The 22,261-nt window shown below is 46.0% G+C and overlaps 1 protein-coding gene across 1 annotated transcript; it reads right to left on the bottom strand.

Annotated features, from left to right (window-relative positions):
- Window positions 1–5,392: 5,392 nt before the first annotated feature.
- Window positions 5,393–21,202, bottom strand: LOC146173138 (b(0,+)-type amino acid transporter 1-like). Its single transcript, XM_084585144.1, has 6 exons — window positions 21,136–21,202; window positions 19,358–19,459; window positions 18,611–18,868; window positions 16,594–16,719; window positions 6,226–6,322; window positions 5,393–6,167 (listed from the first exon to the last, which is right to left on the bottom strand). Exons 1-6 carry the CDS (start codon window positions 21,179–21,181, stop codon window positions 5,393–5,395), a joined length of 1,404 nt encoding a protein of 467 aa, XP_084441270.1. The 5' UTR covers window positions 21,182–21,202.
- Window positions 21,203–22,261: the final 1,059 nt, after the last annotated feature.

Below are 22,261 nucleotides of genomic sequence, written 5' to 3'. Positions count from 1 at the left end.
CGTTGTATCTGTCACAATTAAACATTTGGAAATGCTAGTGTACTTTACCAGTTATACTTACACATAGCGCACTTAAAACATCAACATGAGATGCATGGATGATTTCAACAAGTGCGCTGCAGTGCAAACATTTGTAGCGAATTTTGAACAACAAGCCGTTCCGTTGAAAGAAACAAAATTGGTGGATCAGTTTAAATTTTCACAAGCAGAAGTGAGAAAAGAAATATATTATTTAGGTTATTTTAATAGCGCCCAAAATAGCGCCAATATTTGATTCATACATGACAATCTTGACTACATTATGTGGCGCATCAAAAAAACCCTTCAATAATTTATATGCAGACATGAAAATTTAAAACCAATCGAAGCCTTTGTGAACAACTCTTGCGAGTCAGGGAAATATAGTAATGATATGAAGAGCAGGTTAGCTCACTAATCTCGGGTTAAATTAAGGGTCAGAACGTTGGCATCTGAAAATATTCCCGAACACAAGTACCACTGGTAGAATAATAAAACAAATACTGAACGAAACAAAAGATGGCGAGTATAAAATTTAGGTACTTTTGGATTACTTCGTTTGAAGAATTTCAGTACATTTAAAGAAATGAAGTTTCTCTTCTAGTTGGGAATACGCGAAAGCGCAACGCGTTTTCTAATACCTGCGACCACTAATCTAATCACAATAAATCTAAGCTCGATTTTTTTAATCTGAAGGATGGATTTCAAATAGCGCTGGCCACCTTCTTGGAATGATAATCGCACTGGTCTCGTTACGCCACACTGGGAAACTCTTTCCTCGACTACTTGTCTGAAGTTCACAAATAACCAGAGGCGGGCGGACTACGGATCCAAGACTGAAGGCTGCGAACTCGTTGCGTCTCGAGGAAACTGAGTCACCTTTAAAGGCTTCTTCCCCTCAAAACATATCATCACATAGCTTAGTCGTTAGAGTGAGCTTCTCCGACCCCCTACGTACCGCTGCCTTCAATTAATGGTTTATTCAATCATTTTGTTCAGAGATAAAATATACATTAATGCTTACACAGAAGTAGGACGCCGCAACTCAATTGGGAGATGCGGAGGACAGGATATCAGTAAGCAGCCAAGAGCAAGGAGCCCGTGTACTCAGGGATATCGGGCACTTAAAAAAAACTCCTGGAGATCTGAATTACCAGATGTACCCCATAAAAACGTCTTTCACAGCTAGAGTCGCGTTGAGACCTTAGACACCAAAAGCGGAAAGAAGCGGAATGATATTTGGAAGTACAGGCTTTACTTATTGGGAAAAAAAGAGTTTAGTATCGATTATGAGAATGACAAGTAAAAGACGATAGAAGGACTTACCATCATGGCGCCTCATGTTGCACATGTGATTCCTGTTTTCAGTATTTGATCTTTTTTCACCTGAGTGTATGTAGTTGGGCAGCGTCCGAGATTAGCCTCGAAGTTACGTTTAGACTGTGGGTTTAGCGACGGCGGTGAACTTCGACAAAACATCAAATATGTGCGTTGTACTCCACACAGCTAAACAAACCATGGCTGAAACTTGTATCAAAGACTTGATACGACTGAATGCGGGATTTTTACAACTCAGTATACGGTTTTGTTGAAGCGCACATAAACGAGGGCATCGCTAGGTTCTACAGATTCAAGGCCTACAAAGGGCACATTTTATATGTCGCACCTGTTCGCTGCAAAGCGTTTTAACAGCTGTTAATGCACTGCTGCGCACGAAAGCGGCTCGTACTAAAGCAGCGGCAGTCGCTGAAAAAGCTGCACCTCGACCAGCAAGTGTTTCGCAGGGGAATGCACATTTTCATTAAAGCTTGCTTGACCTGAATTTGCTTGCTATTTGTTCTAATTACCGATCTCTTAATGAAATTCTACCTACGACACCACTTTTGCGAGTTCAGTATTCCGTGAATGCGGGTGAAGTCGCTGTGCGTGAGCATTTCGCTTTCTCTAAGCAGACGTCACATGCAGACCCTTATCAGTTCTCATCGCCCTTGTCTGCACACTTTTTCAAGCTTTCAAGCATGTACAGCTATTTTGATGTTTAAAACATTATGCAACTGCTCTTAAGTCTTTGTATTAGCAGGAATGGCGAAATCTACTTTACAGGGCTCTTTCCATGAACTGCATCGTTATTGTCATCGCTACTACCATCATCGCAGCTACCGCTACCATCATCATCATCATCATCATCATCGTCGTCGTCGTCGTCGTCATCGTCATCATCATCATCATATTTATGAACTTAATGCACCGTCATTGTTATCACTGCTATTATCATTATCCCTAATTGCATCGTCATTTACACCGTTACTATTATTCTTACAAGCGACAAGGAGAATTACGTTCCGTTTCTCTCGAGTCCAGCGTGGAGTAGTGGTTTGCGTGTTCGACTGGGCATCCGAAGGTTAGTGGTTTGATGCCAGATTGGGACATATAGTAAGATGAGGCTGCCCAAAATAATAAAAAAATATATGGCACTGCCTCTGCCACTAAATGTACCGGGCTGTGCCACTGCACTACCATAGAAACTTTCTGCCCACACTTTCTGTTCCCAGAATCAGATAAGCTTCGTTTTAAGAGCAGATGCAACAGCGGGATTTGAGCGTTCTCCCAATTTTTATGTCAAGCACGCAAATGAGGAATCGCGAAGAGACTCGGCAAACGGGAGTCATCAATGTTTTCTCATCTTACACGAAAAGGCGGAGCTTAATGTCACCTATTCTCTTTCCGATGCTCATCTACGGCAGCGGCGAATTTTCGGTGGGATGAGTTGTATACGCTATCGCGTAATTTAGAACGAGCGTCGACTGCCCGGCACATGTTTCACCGGAGAGTGAAGCATGCGGATGCAAGGGCATGCCTGCGATTTTTGCAGCTGTTGTGAAGGTCGTATGATAGACAGCAATGATTTGTGCAGTGAAAGCTGCACCAGATGTCGTGCACTATAGCCCCGACAATAGGCGCCTAACTGTGTCTATCCTCTGTCCATATAGGACGGGTGACACTGGAACACCGATATTTGCTTTGAAATATGCTAAGTTAATCAGTCGCAGTAGTTATTTATGGAAACCTAATTGTCGACGGCTATCTGTATCGGGTATTATTTAGTTGCAATTTATTCAGTACGGTCAACGTAAGCGAACCCATAAAGCTACGACCTTCTTCCTATTAGTTTAGGAAAACAATTCTTGTGGCGTGACATCCGAACTTAGAAACACTGGTCTGAAGTAGCCATACACCGACTGAGTAAACAAGGAATGAAGCAATCGCACGATAGAGAGAGAACTGTCCAAAAAGAAATGACAAAATCGCTGTCGGATATTTCAATTGACTCTAAGCTTGATGTAGTCAGATTTTACGCCACTCTAATTACTTAGCATCTATCAAACAAAGGCTGCGGAGACACTACCGCAAACGTAACTCGAGCCCATTATTGAGCTTGCAGGATTACACGTTGGCACTTGTTCAGAACTTTAAACATCGAGAAAACAGAAAACAGAAGAAACGTTTTATACATAGTATAGAGGGTACATACAGAGTACAGAGATTGTGCAATAAAGCACCCTTTGGGGATGAGGACAGCGGAATTTGTTCTCGCTAGGCAGAACATTCAGGTACGCGACGCACTCTCCCGCATAATGACTGAAGCAGATGCTTGATTCCGCACTCCCGATTTCGGCTCTATACTTCACCTCAGCTTTGGGTCACCTGGAAATCGACGCTCGCGTGACAATATTAAAAATCCAGAACACTTTGCGTGGCTAATGCTATATCGTGTCCAAAAATTGCAGTGCTTGCACTCGCAAGCAATGTCCAACAGACAATCAAAGACACTAGAAATGCTGCTTATGTTTGAAGTTGATATTTAGCCGTGTGTGTCGAGACAGTGTGCCATTTTGCGACATAAACAAGAAATTGAACATAACTTTTGAGCTTGCCTCGTTCAGGCGACAAACCCGTAACTTTACTAGCCAAGGAGGTGGAGGAGGAGGAAAGGCAGGGGAATTAACCGGAAGACGAAACCAGCCAAGATCACCAGGCGTATCAGTGTTATTAAGGCGAAAGCCTCACTTCGATGTTTGCGAAAACGTGTATGCAAAACGTAGAAGCAAAATATGGCAGCAAAATGCAACGTGCAATATGAAGTAACATTAAGTTGAGACTGGTAGTCATGAATGTGTATATAATGACAAGTGACATATAAATGTTATGTCGTGCCTTTTCATGTTATTCGAGTCATAATTTAGTCATAAGCTATATTGTCACTCGACATTAGTCAGTCAGATCGATTTACATTACCATGGAGTCCATGACTTGTGTAAGTCAAAGTCATGACCATTACTAATATGTAGTCATGATACAGAAAAGCACTGAGTCATGCGTGCCTTCTCATGTTATTCGAGTCATAATTTAGTAATTAGCTATATTGTCACCCAACATTAGTCAGTCAGATCGATTTACATTACTATGGAGTCCATGACTTGTGTAAGTCAAAGTCATGACCATGACCAGTATGTAATCATGATGCCGAAAAACACTGAGTCATGACGCTCTAGGAGCTACTGAAGAGCAGCCAACGCACATGCTTTCGCATTTCTTCTATAAAGATATCTGCAGTGCTCTTAAAGTTCTTGTTCTTATCGGTATGTTCTAGAATTTTAATGCGCTCTGTGCGCCATGACGTAAAGAATGCAAAATACAAACCAAAGTAACGAAAATTTAGTAAGCGATTTCCACAATATCACTTTTAGAATATTTCTCACTCCACATAGCTATAGGAATCGACACAAAAGCGCTTTCTTGAAAACAGGGCGTTTTATTCTGGCGACCGCATACTTCAATGACACAGTCTTTCGCCCTTCGCCGCTGTGGCCTCCGTTTAAGCTCAAGAAAAGCTTTTTTTTCTGTGTGATCACCGTATCACTAAACCCCTCTAACAATTGAACAGCTGCTCTATTGTTCTGGGTGCTCTCACTTTTGCTCGTTTTTGTGCCTAAAAATAATTTATTTACAGTAATCAATTACATATAAAGAAATTGAACTTCCCAAATCCTGTCTTGTTATCTATCTCGTTCTGGGTTTGCACTATCCTGAGACAGAAGTTGGTTTAAGTACACCGAGGAAAAGCTACGTGGAGTGCCTGACGAAATACTAAAACATGAGCGCATGCCACAACACCTACGAGACGCCGTGGAATACGGTACTTCATTCCGCATAGCAGTCAGTGCTCACATCTGTTACATCACGGGAATGTCTGGTTGTTTATTCAAATTTCGAAGCTATTTAGAAGAACCACTATTGTGTGTTATTAGGGCAATGAAATTATAAAGGTATCTTAACAAAGTGACCAAAATAACAGTTCAGAATAATTGGAGACTCAACTTTCGCCTCTGCTTATTACTTCGTAGTGAACACTTGGTACACTCATAAGAAGTTTCTGGAGAAAATTGTGCGGCTTTACCCCTGCATTAGACCGCTGCAAGATCTTCAAGCCGACATAAGCAGGGAAGCCCAGCAGGACGCATGCTATCGCCACAATGTATTGGATGACATCGCCCGTGGTCAAGACTGGGACCATAATAATGATCAGCGAGACTGCTACGTTTAGAAGGATGAGAACCATCGGCACCCTAAAAGGTCTATCAGCATATTTCATCGTCACACGCAGTCTTAACATCGCGATCATCAACAGAATGTTCATAACGCAAAATATGGTCGTGAAACCTTTGGCTAGTAACCCCACAGATCCAGTGATGGTAAAAAGTATGGCAAATAACAGTCTGTTAGCAATCGCAACAACCGGAAGCGAAGACTGGACTGTTAGAAGTGAGAAGATGGCGGGTAGATGTTTCTTGCGGGCGGCAGCCATCAGGAGGCGGGAGTTGCTTAGGAAGCTGGCACTCATGGTGCCGAAAGTAGAAACGCAGACAATAATTGGCATCAGAAATTCTCCGACTACACCCCAGCTTATGCGGGCGAAGGTGGCGGCAGTCGCTTCAGAAGAGGTCACGCTGTCATGGTCTAGGACAATGAAGTAGGCCACGTTCGTTAGAACTAGCAGACCAGTCACCAGAAGAAGACCACCAATGAGAGACCGTGGGATTATTCGAGAGGGATTGCGCATCTCTTCAGCCATGCAGGCTATCATAGAACTGAAAATGATTGACAGGTTTTAGGTAAGTGTTTTTGACAGTGAAAAGAAATGCGTACCTTCCACTTACGGTGAACAGAGCGACAGAAAACGCTTCTATTAGTTTACCAGGTGTCGTGTGACCAGTGAAGGATACCTTGTCGAATAGTCCAGGTTCTGTAATAAAGTTTGGAAGGGTGTTAATTCTGCGAAATCAAAGCTGCACTGCTTGTGGGCTACAAGTAAGCGGCGGGTTTTTTTTTCTTCGGAATGGGCAACGATGATCATCAGTATACCGTTTTATCGAGGAATAAATGTGTAGGTATGGACAGAGGGAGCGCACTCCTTACATCCCGGTCTTCCTTCTGCTCATTTGTTGCAGTTTCCCTTTTCAAACTCTTCAAATATATATTCAGAACATTGTTAATCTATGTGAAACATCCAACTTCAGTAGAAGCTTCGGTTGACAGCGTTGGCACTGTCAGTTGTTTTGGCTCCTGCTCCCTGCAAAGTGATCCTATAGTAAAAAAAAAAACTGACAAGGATTCGCTTTTCGAAGCAAATTATTGTGCCGAAGCGAAAGCCACTTAAAAGCGGCCGAGTCAATTGGCGTTAAATTAACCATGACACCCGAGATCAACTGCGATGCAAAAGCAAGCGTGATTGCGGAGGCCAAATGTTTGTGGCGCCATCTGGAAACAAAGCCCGTTCTTACAAGACCTCAGTGCAACATTGCATCAAACAGCCCTGCCGTTACCTGCAAGAGACCTCACAAGTCTCGGTACGAATTCATTGGACATTTGGACATCACGCTCAAGGAGCCGGGAACAGGACTGCCCAGGAGCCCGCTAGCGAGCAGCTAGAGGAAGACCGCCGGCATAGCCTTGATGTGGGCTCGTCCAACTATGACTATCCTTACTGTTCTCCAATCTCCCTCAACATACCGGACTCTCATCGCGCGGCTTAAACATGAACGGACGGGATTATTGCGGGACCTTGTCTCCGATATTACTTCTCCGATCCCTTCCGGCCTTTCCCACCCTGCCAAGTTCTCACTCATAAGGAGCGAGCCGCTGCAGCGTACACACCGGACATCCTTAGTCAATGGCGCCGAACCAGGATCGGCTGCCCCAACTACCCTGCTGATTCCGCTGACCCGCAGCCCTTGATTTTGACCTTTCGTGGCACGGCGAGCCTCAGCGCCCGCTACACATCTGCTCACCTCATTCAGACTTACGAAAAATGGACACCGCCGCAATACGGACGCCAAGCACATGCTTATAGTGCCGTGCTAGACTTCATGTCGGCGTCTGGCGCCCTCAACCTCACCAAAGCCAACCCCCTTCTCCTCTAGCCCTCAGGTCATCCTCATGAATTAAGATTTATGAATGAATGAATGAACTTAAGCCTGACTTAGCAGTGCCCTCTCTGGACCAGTTACCACGACCTGACCAATGAACAGGCCGAACGGCTCGATGTCCACCTCAAAGAGGTGCTCACCGGCTTAGAAGTCACCCACGGAATGGATTCTGTGATTGCCTCTGTCCTTACCTGGCATATGCTGCGCCTTCAAAAAGACCTCTGATATTCCCCGGCCGAACTTATTTATGAAATGCCTCGCACTTTCTGCTGACTTCTCCGACCATCCGCCCTTCCCTCCCCATCAGAGTGTCTAGGTACAGCTTCTCCGTCAGGCTTTCGTATCCGTCAGCCACAACCGCCATACTTTAAACCAATTGGCCACACTTGTTTCCTCAGACCTCAGGACTGCTGTCCAAGTTATCGTGGGTCATGACTCCCACCGGTGCTCTCTTCAACAGCCCCACTACGTGTTTTGGAACGCCATCCCACCTTAGTAATCATACATATCGACTATACGGCTTATATGTATATATAATATATATGCAGGTAATTGAAAGGGAAATGAGCGGCTCGTTATTACACAGTTTAAAGGAGCTGCCAGTCTACAAGTCTAAAGCAAACGTTGGGGACTTTTTTCTTCCTTTTTGTTTGGTTGTTGCCCTTTGACAAGAATTAGTTCTTGTCAAATAGCAACAACCAAACAAAATAAAAGAAGTCCCCAACGTTTGTTTTGCACTCGTCGACTGTCAGCTTCTTTCAACTATATATATATATATATATACTGTAGCCTATATCCTGTAACTACTGTGCTGTAGTTACACAAGGCATTTTCCTACCACCCCTGCTCTTCTCTCCACCACTAGCTTAGCACTTTCCCACGCTCACTGGCTCATTGGTGTCCCTCGTCTGGTGGGGGAAGGGGGAGTGGGGTGGAACGTTGAGAGCGATAAAAAAAATGAGAAAGTAGAGAATCTGCGTACCGCGAACCCTTATGGTTTTGTTTGGTTTGTGGGGTTTAACGTCCCAAAGCGACTCAGGCTCTGAGACGCCGTAGTGGAGGACTCCGGAAATTTCGACCACCTGGGGTTCTTTAACGTGCACTGACATCGCACAGCACACGGGCGCCTTGCTTTTGCAGCGGGTTAGAACTCAAAGGTAGAGAATAAAACCTTTGGTTCAGTCTACTATTGACTGGTTCGGGTCCTGATTCCCAACGGCAGTTTATATGGCTAATAAGGAAAAAAAGCACGCACCGCGGTGACTCAGTGCTGAAACTGCATGGCTACAGAAGTTTAATATCCAGATTCGAGCCCGGCGAGTTCTAATCCACTTTGATGGGTTTTCATTTAGCTTGAAAGCACAAGAGGTCATGGTCAGTCCTTGTTCAGTTATAGGCTTCATTACTCTATCTGTTGGCTAAACAGCCTATCGGGAAGACTCGCGTATTGAAGCCGCTATACCGAATGTCGTTTGAATTACCAGCGCGTGGCCACGTGGTTGTGACCTCACGCAACAGCTTAGGCCAGTCTGAACAACGGCACGAACAGGACAAGATTTTTGGTCGATGGTGGTGATCGCATAAATGCTTTCGTCCAGAAAGTTTAGACATATACTTAGGACAATGCATGCGTGTATGAAGGCCAACTCTCGCTAGCTCAAAGACGACAGAACTCCATGTTTTTCGTGTAGAGCGATCCACAAAATCACCGGTAGGTTCTTGGACCTTATGATGTTTCTGTTTTTATGACAGCCCCCTTTCCTCTTCTAGAATTGGCCTCCGCGCTAAGTCATCTGTTGTATTGAGTTGAATAATGTATGCAGTTGGAGGCACATACGTCGGTTAAAATTGCCATCGCTAACCAGACCACCACATGCATGAAAATTAGGCAGTGAAATTGTATGACATCGCTCGAAGAGCTGTACGAATAACGGTTGCGTATCGATTTTTATATGAAAGAGACCAAATCTTCCGCCGTATAGAACACAGTTAGAGATGCCTTACGAGCAAATGGCGTGCCAGAAGCGACAAGGGCTTGAAGAGCACTGCCACATAGTTCAATCTACTGTGTATGCCGTTGTCCCATTCGCCGCATTGCTGGCTCGACAAAAACTATGCCACATCTATGACGCGAGCGAGCCATGATGTGTGTGAAACAATCAGAGAGGCACGATGAGATATCAGGCCTTTTAGCTCTTCTCACGACTTAGTACACCCTTATTCAGTTTGCACCTAATCCCGAGGATTAATTTTTCAGTTTTTGTACCGCCACTTCCACATGTTCCGCGCTGCATGAGAAATGTAAAGCTTTCGCATAAAATAATCCACCTTTCAATTCTTAATGACACCTTTTCTCTCAGTGTTTCGAGAATTAGTATTAAAGATAGAATTGACCAGCTGATATGATAGTACCGGCAACATTTAGAGCAACATTTTATGGCAGTATGTCACATGTCTAAAAGGCTTGTAATGCCGAGGCTTTGCTCTAATGCAAGATTGTTTGTTTGTCTATTGTGCTTAAGTAGTGCCAAGGGGCAGAGGCATAGCAATGATCGCCAGACTGGGCCAATGTCGCAAGTGGCAGAAGATTGCTGCAAGGCAATTTTGCATTTGCACTACATCGTTACACAATCTTTTCGTTTATTTATTTTCGGGGACGCTTGTTATGTCGTTTTTTGCTATTAAAAATAGTTCATTCTTTATTGCTGAGGGTGCGTGTGTACTGAGCTACAAGTACATAATTTAATTTTCTTAATCCTCGCTAATTTCTACAGCCTAGTCTTGAGGAAAAAGCAATTAAAGTTTTTATTTATGCCCATCGGACACGTTCAGTCACTGCCAAAAATACACACAAACATTTCTACTGGCTTCACTTCTGTTTTATGATACCCTCTAAACATAACGTAAACTTTTGGGAGGGTCATGGCATTGGCAATAAACGATTTCTGAAGGGAAGCGGAGGGGTTCAGCACCTGTTGGTTCTGTAAATTGGAAAGCTGGACCAGTTAGTAATGATGCATGTTAAACGGCGCCCATAAAACATTTCTTTGTTTCTGCCACACACAGGAAGGTGGGACTTCCCGCAAATAAACACTGGTTGCTTTATAAAGCTATATATATATATATATATATATATATATATATATATATATATATATATATATATATATATATATATATATTGAAAGGGGGTGTTTACTGTCCTTTAAAAGGGGTAATAGCCCTCTCCAAGTTTCACAGAGAACCACACAAGAGCACAGCCAGTCTAGGCCTCCACAAGCGAGCTCGAGCAGCGCAGCGGCACTTCGTCGTTCTTCTCCTTGTCATCGTGATATCCTCGCCTGGTTCATCTTAGTCTTCATAATATTTTCGCAGAGTTCACTACAATTTCCCCCGGAGCGAAGAGGAGCCATCCTGGCGACTTAGGGTGAGGGCAAGAGGAGCGGATCGTAGTATGTTTTGAGGCGGCTCACGTGCACAGTTTCGCGGCCGCGATGACGCATGTCTGAAGAGGGAGTGAGTGGCTCCACGATGTAATTCACAGGGGAGGTTTGGCGAACAATGCGGTAGGGGCCGTGGTACTCGGTTCGAAATTTTGATGACAATCCCGGAGGGGTGGCAGGAACCCAGAGCCAAACAAGGGATCCTGTAGGGAAAACGTGTGGCGTCTGATCTTTGTCGTGACGATACTTTTGGCGGCCTTGCGATTCCGATGTTAAACTGCGGGCTAACTGGCGGCATTCTTCCGCATGTTTGGCAACGTCTGAAAGGAGTGTCCACTCGGAGGAGTCAGGACGATATGGTAAAATAGTGTCCATCGTGGACGATGCCTCATGCCCATAAAGCAGGAAGAAAGGGCTAAATCCAGTGGTTGACTGCGTGGCGGTATTGTATGCGTACGTCACGAAAGGAAGAACAGCGTCCCAGTTGGTCTGATCAGCGGTAACGTACATTGTGAGCATATCTCCAAGAGTACGATTGAAGCGCTCAGTCAGCCCGTTAGTTTGAGGGTGGTAGGCTGTTGTGGTCCGATGTATGATGCGACATTCGGCCAGCAGAGCTTCAACGACGTTGGAAAGGAAGACGCGTCCTCGGTCACTCAGCAGCTCTCGCGGCGCGCCGTGGCGAAGAACAAAATGATGTAGTAAGAATAGGGCAACTTCACGGGCAGTAGCGGCGGGTAAAGCGGCGGTCTCGGCATACCGGGTGAGGTGGTCGATGCCGACGATTATCCACCGGTTCCCAGAGACCGTGCAGGGAAGTGGCCCGTAAAGGTCAACGCCAACGCGGTCAAAAGGGCGGGCCGGGCATGGAAGTGGTTGTAAGGGGCCAGAAGCACGAGGTGTTGGTGACTTGCGGCGCTGACAGGCGATGCAGGAGCGGACGTATTTGCGAATATAACCGAACATGCCGCGCCAATAGTAGCGTTGAGAAATTCTCTGAAACGTCTTCACTACACCAGGATGGGCACACTGAGGGTCGGCATGGAAAGAGGCGCAAATTTCTTGTCGTAAATGGCGGGGAATGACGAGAAGCCACCGTCGACCATCAGGCATATAATTGCGGCGGTAGAGAAGACCGTCTCGTAGGGCAAAGTGTGGTGCTTGACGGCGTAAAGTCCGAGAAGGCGCAGCGTTTGGAGAAGCGGACACGGTGTCGATAAGAGATGCGAGCCACGGGTCTTTTCGCTGCTCCGCAGGCATATCAGCGATTGTTAGAGACGAGAGGACGGGATCAGCCGCCGAGGAGCAAACAGGTGCGATGGTTAGGGGAGAACGAGACAGAGCGTCGGCGTCCATGTGTTTACGGCCAGATCGATATATAACGCGGATGTCAAATTCCTGAAGGCGGAGAGCCCATCGTGCGAGGCGGCCGGACGGGTCTTTAAGAGAGGACAGCCAACATAACGCGTGGTGGTCCGTGACGACGTCAAACTGGCGACCATACAGGTAGGGTCGGAATTTGGTTAGTGCCCACACAATGGCCAAACACTCCTTCTCCGTAACTGAGTAGTTGCATTCAGCTTTGGAGAGGACGCGACTCGCGTACGCGACGACGTATTCTTGAAAGCCATTTTTCCGTTGAGCCAATACCGCTCCGAGGCCAACGCCACTCGCATCAGTATGGACCTCGGTAGGTGCTGCGGGGTCGTAGTGGCGAAGGATTGGTGGCGAAGTCAAAAGACGGCGTAATACGGTGAACGCTTCGTCGCACTCGACCGACCACGCAGTTAAGTCACTGTTTCCCCCGAGTAGCTTCGTAAGGGGTGCAATTATAGAAGCGAAATTCCGCACGAAGCGCCGAAAATAGGAGCATAGACCAATGAAGCTTCGAAGTTGCTTGAGCGAGACCGGCTTAGGAAACTCCGCCACTGCGCGCAGCTTGGCCGGATCAGGGCGAACACCTTCCTTAGAGACGAGGTGCCCCAAAATGGTCAACTCCCGGGCACCGAAGTGACACTTCTTAAGATTTAGTTGTAGGCCGGCGTCAGTAAGACAAACCAAAACTTGCCGCAAGCGCTCTAGGTGCGTGGCGAAGTCGGTGGAAAAGACAACAATGTCGTCCAGGTAGCAGAGGCAGATGTGCCACTTGAACTTCCGCAAGATGTTATCCATCATCCTCTCGAATGTGGCGGGCGCGTTGCACAAACCGAAGGGCATTACATTAAATTCATAGAGGCCATCCGGGGTCACAAATGCGGTCTTCTCTCTGTCACAGGCGGCCATTGGTACTTGCCAGTAACCGGAACGTAAGTCAAGAGAGGAAAAGTACTCGGCACCTTGGAGGCAATCAAGAGCGTCGTCTATACGCGGCAGGGGGTAATTGTCCTTCTGGGTAATTTTGTTCAGGCGCCGGTAGTCAACACAAAAGCGAACTGAGCCATCTTTCTTCTTTACTAGCACCACTGGTGAAGACCAGGGGCTTTGAGATGGACGGATCACACCACGTTTTAGCATGTCCTCAACTTGCTCATTGATCACGCGACGCTCTGCCGCTGACACACGATATGGGCGCTGTCGAAAAGGCGTGTTAGAGCCGGTCTGAATGTTATGCGCGACTGTGGAAGTGCGGCCGAGAGGAGTGTGGGCGGCGTCGAACGCGGAGCGAAACGTCTGTAAAAGGGCCACAAGCTGCGTCCGGTAAGTGGAAGGAAGGGCGTCATCGATGGCGGTTCGGAAGAAGTCTTCTGGCAACGAATCAGGCGTCGGAGCGGACTGCAGAGCATCGATGTAGTTACCACGGTTGGTCTCGGAGGCCTCCAGGTCAGAGAGAAGGTGGGCTGGTTCAATAGAACCGGGAGATTCCCCACGTAGTAAAGTAATCGGGCGCGGAGACGGATTGTAGATGAGTAGCTTCGTGAAGCCACCGTGAACATCGAGAACAGCAGACGGCAGCGGCAGGTGCTTGCGGTAGATGAAGGATGCAGACGGCGTAAATAGAACACTAACGGCTGACACGGCAGGACACGAAAGAGGCACAAGGGCACAAGCTTCTGGAGCTACGTCGACATCTTCAGCGATGGCGAGCTTTTGAGGACACACTGAACGGTTGTCGTCGTGCAGTACGTCGCACAGTGCAGAAAATTCCACTTCAGCTCGGGCGCAATCGATCACGGCGTTATTTTTGGACAAGAAGTCCCATCCAAGGATCACATCGTGAGAACAAGACGACAAAACTACAAACTCTACACTGTACAAAAGACCTTCAATGACGACGCGCGCTGTACATGCTGCTAAAGGTGCAATCTTCTCTTCACTGGCAGTCCGGAGCGACAAACCGTTAAATGGCGTTGTAACTTTTCGTAATCGTCGGCAAAGTCGCTCATGAATCACAGACACTGCAGCACCTGTATCGACCAGCGCATGTACAGACAGACCATCGATAGAGATTGCTATAACGTTTTTGGGCAAAATATGAGGCCTTGAGCTTTTCGCAGAGCACGCAGTTCTCGCCTCATGAACCGCGGAACTTAGTTTCCCTCATCAGCAGGGGGTGGTCGCCGGCGCATTGGTGACAGTGACCTGCGACGTGGAGAAGGAGAACGTTGGGTCGTGTACGAACGCTGTTCGGCGGCGTATGCAGGCGAAGACGGTGCAGAACGAAGCAGCTGTGGGGAGTACTCCGAAGACGCAGGCTCGGGACGCGCAGCCATGCGGCGACGGCACCGACGAGCCACGTGTCCAGGGCAACCACAGTAGTAACAAATTGGGCGATTGTCAGAAGTGCGCCACGGGTTGTAATAGCGCGGAGTCGCAGGATGAAGCGGAGCCGTTTGAGGAAGCGGTGCATGGCGTAGGACAGGCTGCACGGGTGGTAACGGCTCAGGCGGAGGCCGCGCAGCCACTGCCGCGTAGGTCAAAGGGGCTGGGACAGATGGTTGGCTATATTGTAGTGGTGCTCCGACGTATGTCAAGGGAGCAACGGCAGGAGCTTCCGGGAGCGTGGGAAGTGCTTCTGCGACTTGGTCGCGGATGACTTGCTGCAACTTTGGCGCCAAAGGAGAGGAAGCGTCAGTACGATGGGGAACGAGGGACAGTTGACGGGCAACTTCTTCTCGAACGAACTGCTTGATTTGCTGCATCAAGGGGGACTGTTCTGCGTCAGCTGTTAAAGCTGCAAGAGGCTCCTGGTGTGAAAGCGAAGAACGAGTGATTTGACGGCGCTTGCGTAATTCCTCAAAGTTTTGGCATGCACTGATGACGTCGACCACGGTTGCTGGGTTTCTGGCCAGAAGCATCTGGCACGCGTCATCGTCGATTCCTTGTAAAATATGACCAATCTTGGCATGTTCTGTCATTGAAGGGTCCACGCGCTTGCACAGGTCTACAACATCTTCAATATAACTCGTAAAATTTTCGCCGGGTAGCTGTGCACGGCGGCGCAAGCGTTGCTCAGCGCGCAGCTTGCGCACTGCAGGTCTGCCGAAGATATCGGAAAAAGTGGTCTTGAAAGCAGACCACGAGGAGATATCGGCCTCGTGGTTGCGGAACCACAGGTTAGCAACGTCCGTTAGGTAGAATATCACGTTATTTAATTTGAGACCGTCGTCCCATTTGTTGTGTGTACTGACCCGCTCATATGATGATAGCCAATCTTCCACGTCGTGGTCGTCGGTTCCGCTGAAGATTGGAGGGTCCCGTTGGCGCAAAGCTCCAGCGCAGAAGACGGGGGACGAGGAGGCGGTTGGACTAGGAGTGGTAGCATCGGTCATGGCTGTTGTCGGTAGTGTGCGGCTGCGAAGCTCCAGGGCGGCAGGAAATCCTGACCTCCACCAAGTGAAAGGGGGTGTTTACTGTCCTTTAAAAGGGGTAATAGCCCTCTCCAAGTTTCACAGAGAACCACACAAGAGCACAGCCAGTCTAGGCCTCCACAAGCGAGCTCGAGCAGCGCAGCGGCACTTCGTCGTTCTTCTCCTTGTCATCGTGATATCCTCGCCTGGTTCATCTTAGTCTTCATAATATTTTCGCAGAGTTCACTACAATATATATATATATATATATATATATATATATATATATATATATATATATATATATATATATATATATATATATATATATATATATGTTTGTTAACAGGAGTCCATAAGAGAGGCTAGAAATGTCACTATAGATCACCGATCAGCAGACAAAACCTCAAACCATTATGAGCTGATCAAACTTCAAAACAAATTTGTCTTAACGTCTAATATCTGCGGCATAAGCAGCCCCGAGTAAGCATCATTCATAGTCAAAATTTGGCACCTTAGTGTGTGATGCGTGCAGGCCGGCAACAAAAATTATTGTTTTGCTGTAATACATTTACCTAGCACATGGTTAGAAGAGTACTGTGTTATTCGTTGGTTAGAAATAATTCGATAATTTCAGAGGCGTGGAGCACAAGCGTATTCAGCAAAGAGTAATGGGAAACATGTACACAAAACGTGGGAATGCCTATGCAGCCTATGGTGCATTATTCGCATGTAATCCTATTTGCATACCATGGCTACGTCAATAAGCCCAAGGAACGTGCGGCATTTGGCACTTAAAGAAGTGACGGCCGCATCTCATCATAACAATGATCGACACATGTATAACGAAGTCCTTACCTCGAACGCACCACACTGTGCCGGTTCCAATGATCGCAAGAAGCACTCCGAGCTTTACCACAAAGAGCACGTTCTGGATATTCATCGATGTTTTCAACGAAAAAGTGTTTACGACAGCTGTCAGTGCTGAAAACATAAACAAGCAAAAGCATCCGAAGTAATAGAGAATGAGGGACCTCATCTTGCTAGTTGTGCACGGGGAAGGTACCAAACAATAATCTTATAGGAACGTTTGTCTCAGTAAGAGTGAGATACCATGATGGCGGTGTTAACTAATGGAGCAAATGAGCGGACGGTACCGTGCGTCGAGTTGTTAGAGGATATCGTATTGTCCTCTCTGCCCATTGAAAAATGTATTGCTCACCCGTAAAATACCAGATTTTGAAGCACAAAAATATTTTGCACTAAAAAGCAAATTGTTTGTCTTGTAAGCCAAATATGAGAGTTTTGCAGTTAAGGTTATTAAAAGAAAACTGCACGATACCAAAGTTTTGATATCAACTCGACGTTTTCCAGTAGTGTTTCGCTTAGTTGTCTCTTGTTGTTGCGAGGACACACACACACACACACACACACACACACACACACACACACACACACACACACACACACACACACACACACACACACACACACACACACACACACACACACACACACACACACACACACACACACACACACACACACACACACACACACACACACACACACACACACACACACACACACACACACACACACACACACACACACACACACACACACACACACACACACACACACACACACACACACACACACACACACACACACACACACACACACACACACACACACACACACACACACACACACACACACACACACACACACACACACACACACACACACACACACACACACACACACACACACACACACACACACACACACACACACACACACACACACACACACACACACACACACACACACACACACACACACACACACACACACACACACACACACACACACACACACACACACACACACACACACACACACACACACACACACACACACACACACACACACACACACACACACACACACACACACACACACACACACACACACACACCTACTTTCGCTTTTCAAATTCACTGTTGAATTGTATTCTTGGAAACCTTTCGCACGGCAACGCGATGTAGGTCTCCATCACATCCTTCTCATCATGTAAATGTTAATACCAGAGATACAAGTTATGCGAAACCAGAACTTGCATCCCTTATTCAACGGCGTGATAAACTAAGAATGCTTGGCTTAGTTTGGTTCATTGGGTTTCACGTCGCAAAGCAACTCAGGCTATGAGAGGCACCGTAGTTGAGGGCTTCAGAAATTTTGACCACCTGAGGTTAATAAACTTGCAATTGCATCGCACAATACACGGGCGCCTTGTTTTTACCTCCTGCGAAAAGCGGCCGTCGCGGTCGCATCGAAAAATGTGTTTCCAATGTTTCCAATGCACTATCGTAGCGCGAAGCCGCTCAGGAAGCGCGGGATTCGCATTGCGTCGGAGGCTGCTTGTTGGGACACAAAAAAAAAGCAAGTTCAATACGAAACGTCGAACCCGCGGACAAAGGTGGAGTGAAGGTGACAGGCATAGAGTAATACTATTGTGACAAGTCTTCAAATTCTGCTGTCGACTTTAAAAGTGGATGTGTGCTCCAAGGCTACACGACCTGTGTCTGCAACGTTACGGCTGTTGTTAAAAATTGTGTTCAGACAGTGGATGTTTCCTTACTATGGCGGCGTAAAGTGCCATGATGAATTTAGCTGCCTTAATAAAACCTTTCGTGGAAATAAAATACAATTTTTAGTAGCATTTTGGGACAAGATTTGAGTATATTTAGGACGCATCTGAGATCGTACATATATCAGGGTCGGTAGGTCAGCACTATAATCAACAAGTACCCACTGTTTAATCCCGAGGAGTTTAAAAGAGGCTCCCTTTCAAGGCAAATAAACTCACCGATTACACTAACTGTCACCAAGACAGTCACCTCATACGGTGGTGTGCAACTGCCGTAGACGATACTGAGAGCGTAGCTTGTGAACGTGAACCCATGTATGGTGACGGTGGCTGGATCGCAAACAAGCACGCTCCAGACGAACAAGAACGACAGCAGGTCACCAACTCTTCCCATTGACTTAACGCCAACGCTGATATACTCATACGGGCCTCCGGCTGATGGAAGCATCGTGCCCAGTTCGGTGATGCATAGCCCGTCTGCAAATTGAGAGTTTGATGTTGACCTTCATTACATTTTCATATGAACAGCGTCGTCGGTGCACTCCTGTAAATGTGGTGGAGCCACACACTATTACGCCTGTATGAATTTTAAAAAGGTTTTATGTCTTTTAGTTCTGCTTCCCGGCAGAGCTTTGGAATGACATTTGTTCAGATGCGTGGTAATTATTACTAACGTTTTTATTTTTGATTGGCCTTTGGTCTTGCGTTAAGTATGCAAGCTCGCCAGAGCACCTGGATGCTGTATCAGGTTGTTAGACGCTTCATTGCCTTAATGGAAATGGAGGTAAGTGTTGTGAAACAGTGACGTATCAGTTAGGAGCGGAAAAAGTAACTGGCATTTAGGGTCGCTTAAATGTAATAGCAGCAAGCGCTAACATTAAGACGGTGCACAACATGCAAACAATAAGAAAGAAATACAATATGTAACGAATAGGATTGTAAATCACATATAAATTGCCCACTTACGTATTAGAGAAGATAACCCGGCTGCGACCCACACAAGAATGTCCACGCCGACGGAACCGGCATCCTTGTAAACAATGCTTGGAGTGATGAAAATTCCTGCTCCTGGTATTATTAAAAAGGAGAAACAGATACTGTATGGAAACAGTAGTCATTGCTAGGGAAAATAAAGCATCTCCCTACTTGGCAGTTGATTCCCAAGAGCGCATATTCGTTACCTCTCCCGAATTCCCTTCTCTGAAATCATTCTGAAAGATTTAGCTTACCGTGATCCACAATTCACCGCCGTGACAATCTACCGCGCGTGGGCGGGACGCAGAAGCTGATTGATGCCAACGCGGCAGGTCTATGTGGCGACATCCAGTATGTGGCGCCAGCTATCGGCATCAAGGGAATCTGGGCATGCGCAGTGAAATGCGCGTTGGCGGATCACGGTAGCGGATCGCGAATGACGGTAAACTAAAACTTTCTAATATGTTTGCAGAAGAGTGCTATTTTTATTGATAATGGGTATGGCCCATGCCTAGCGTTTGTCACACAGCGCCACCAGATACGGTATTTCGTCTTACGCAATATGGGGTTGGATAGCAGTTTCCAGGTCTTCCCCAAATACAACGAGCCGTGCCCAAATGAAAAGCGTGTAGGTACTGCATAACCAGTGGCCATGTGGCACAAGGGATCGAAGCGGACCTCATGAAATCGAGGCTTGTGCTCTATTTACTATGCCACCACATAATATCCAAACCTTGGGACATATCTAAATATGGTGAACCTATTCTTTCAAGAAAATAAAAACAAAAACGTTGCTCTCTTTACCTGAATATCACGTTGAAAAAACTCGGGAGACGCTCAAGCTTGACCTTAAAAGAATACGCGAAGCGCCTGTAGCGACCTCTTTTCATTCAGGAAATACCTTTATACTGTTTGGCTATGTGAGTTTTGGGGAAACGAAGGCACAGTCTCTCACTTTTAACTGGGCACCCGCACTTGTCAGACGTGCATATGTCGTAGGTTCGAATTGCTATCGCAACCTGGCCTCGAACCTGACTTTTTTAGCTCGATATGTATTTTTGCAGGTTGCCGTCGTTCAGCATGAATCAATGTGACATTACATAAAAGAAAACAACTAGCTCGGCAACATATTTCGCTCAAGGCCATGTGTTGTCTCTTGCATTTTGGCACGCCACTTTCCGAATTGCGTTAACAGACTTGCGAACTCTGGGATTTAATTAAATAAGCTTTCTAAGCTGTCGCAGTAGTTTTGCACTTGTGTGTATAGTACCTGCATTTGAAAACGAAGAAAAATTTATTGAATTACGGTTAAAATGTGGTTCCGCTCATTTCAGAACACCTCGAAATAAAAGAAACATGTTTTGGACTATATAAAAGTAGCTTACTTTAAGCTTCCAACTCAAGATGATGCATAAAATTTTCTTATAAGATGCCAAAAAAAAAAAAAGAAAATCGCCGAGGAAACAGATCGATTTAAATTTAGGGAACTCGTATGTGTTTCTCAAACATGAAGTTCGGTAGAAATTGCTTTTAAACAAGAATGCAAAGAATTCAAAACCAGAAACAATACCCGACTTACAACGAGTTGAGAGCTAGTTCTCAACTACTGAGACTTTTCGCACACTTACGCCTGAATTTCAGTATAATTCAGATTGGAGTACCGGTACTCAAGCGACCGAAAATGGTAGAATAAAGTGGATATGCCAAATTGCTATTGCGTGTTAGGTGAGAGCGATAGCTGTTAACAATGGTATTTTCAAGGTGCTTACCGACACAGTTTCCCACTACCACTGCTATTGCACTGAAGAGCCCCATGTCTCTTCTAAGTTGACCAGGCGTTGCATCTGCCATAACGAAACATGTGGAAATTCTGGTGCACTGCTCTAGCTCCCTACGCGCATTTCCTTAATTGTGGAATGGCCACTCAACACACTCACATTCTTTCGCGCTTAAAATATCATCAGAAGGATAAATGTTTCGTACAAGCAGGCAGCAGTCACAACATTCGTAACCCCGTTTGAGCAATAACCCATTCCGTAAAAAAAAGAAACATAAATAAGACCATCATTAAATTTCACAAGCAGAAGTATGAAAAGTATATTATTTAGGTAATTAGGTTATTCTAGTAGCCGGCAAAAGTGGTTCAGATATCTGATTCAAGCATGACTTTGTTGACTACAATATGTGGCGCATCAAAAGAACACTTCAATAATTTAGGCACTGACATGACAATTTTAGACCGATTGCAGTCGTTTTGCAATGACTCATGCGAATCAGGAAAATATTGACAATATTGTAGCGTGTGCAACCGCAGCCGCCCAGCGGCTGCTCATCGCGAGTCTCGTGCGCTGGTTGAAGAGGAAGAAATGGCCCGTGGCGTCGCTCGGAGTCAGCGGTCATGTTAGCTCGCTAATGAAGAGCAGGTTAGCTCGCTAATAGTGAATATAACGATAGGAACGCTGGCTTCTGATAATAATATCCAAAACAACTACTACCTGTAGAAAGAAAAACCAAATCATCATCATCATCATCATCATCATCATCATCATCATCATCATCAGCCTGATTATACCCACTGCAGGGCGAAGGCCTCTCCCATATTTTCCCACTTAATCCGGTTCCAAACCAAATATGTAATGGGAAAAAAAGATGGCAAACATATAACGTAGGTACTTCTTTGCTTCTTTTCAGGAACTTCATTGTGGTTAAAAAAATTAGGTTTCTCTTCTAGTTGGAAGTATCCAAAAGCGCCGCATGTTTTTTAATACCCGCGTTCAGTTCAGTTCAGTTCAGTCGTTCAGTCGTGTCCGACTCTTCGTGACCCTATGGACCATTTTACGCCACGCTTTCCGGTCTCTCACTATCTTCCTAACATCACATAACTGCATCTGTAGT

The sequence above is a fragment of the Amblyomma maculatum genome, chromosome 11 (assembly GCF_055883805.1).
Source record: "Amblyomma maculatum isolate TAMU_Amacu chromosome 11, ASM5588380v1, whole genome shotgun sequence".
NCBI classification, from domain to species: Eukaryota; Metazoa; Arthropoda; class Arachnida; order Ixodida; family Ixodidae; genus Amblyomma; species Amblyomma maculatum.
This window is presented reverse-complemented; position numbering and strand designations above follow the sequence as displayed.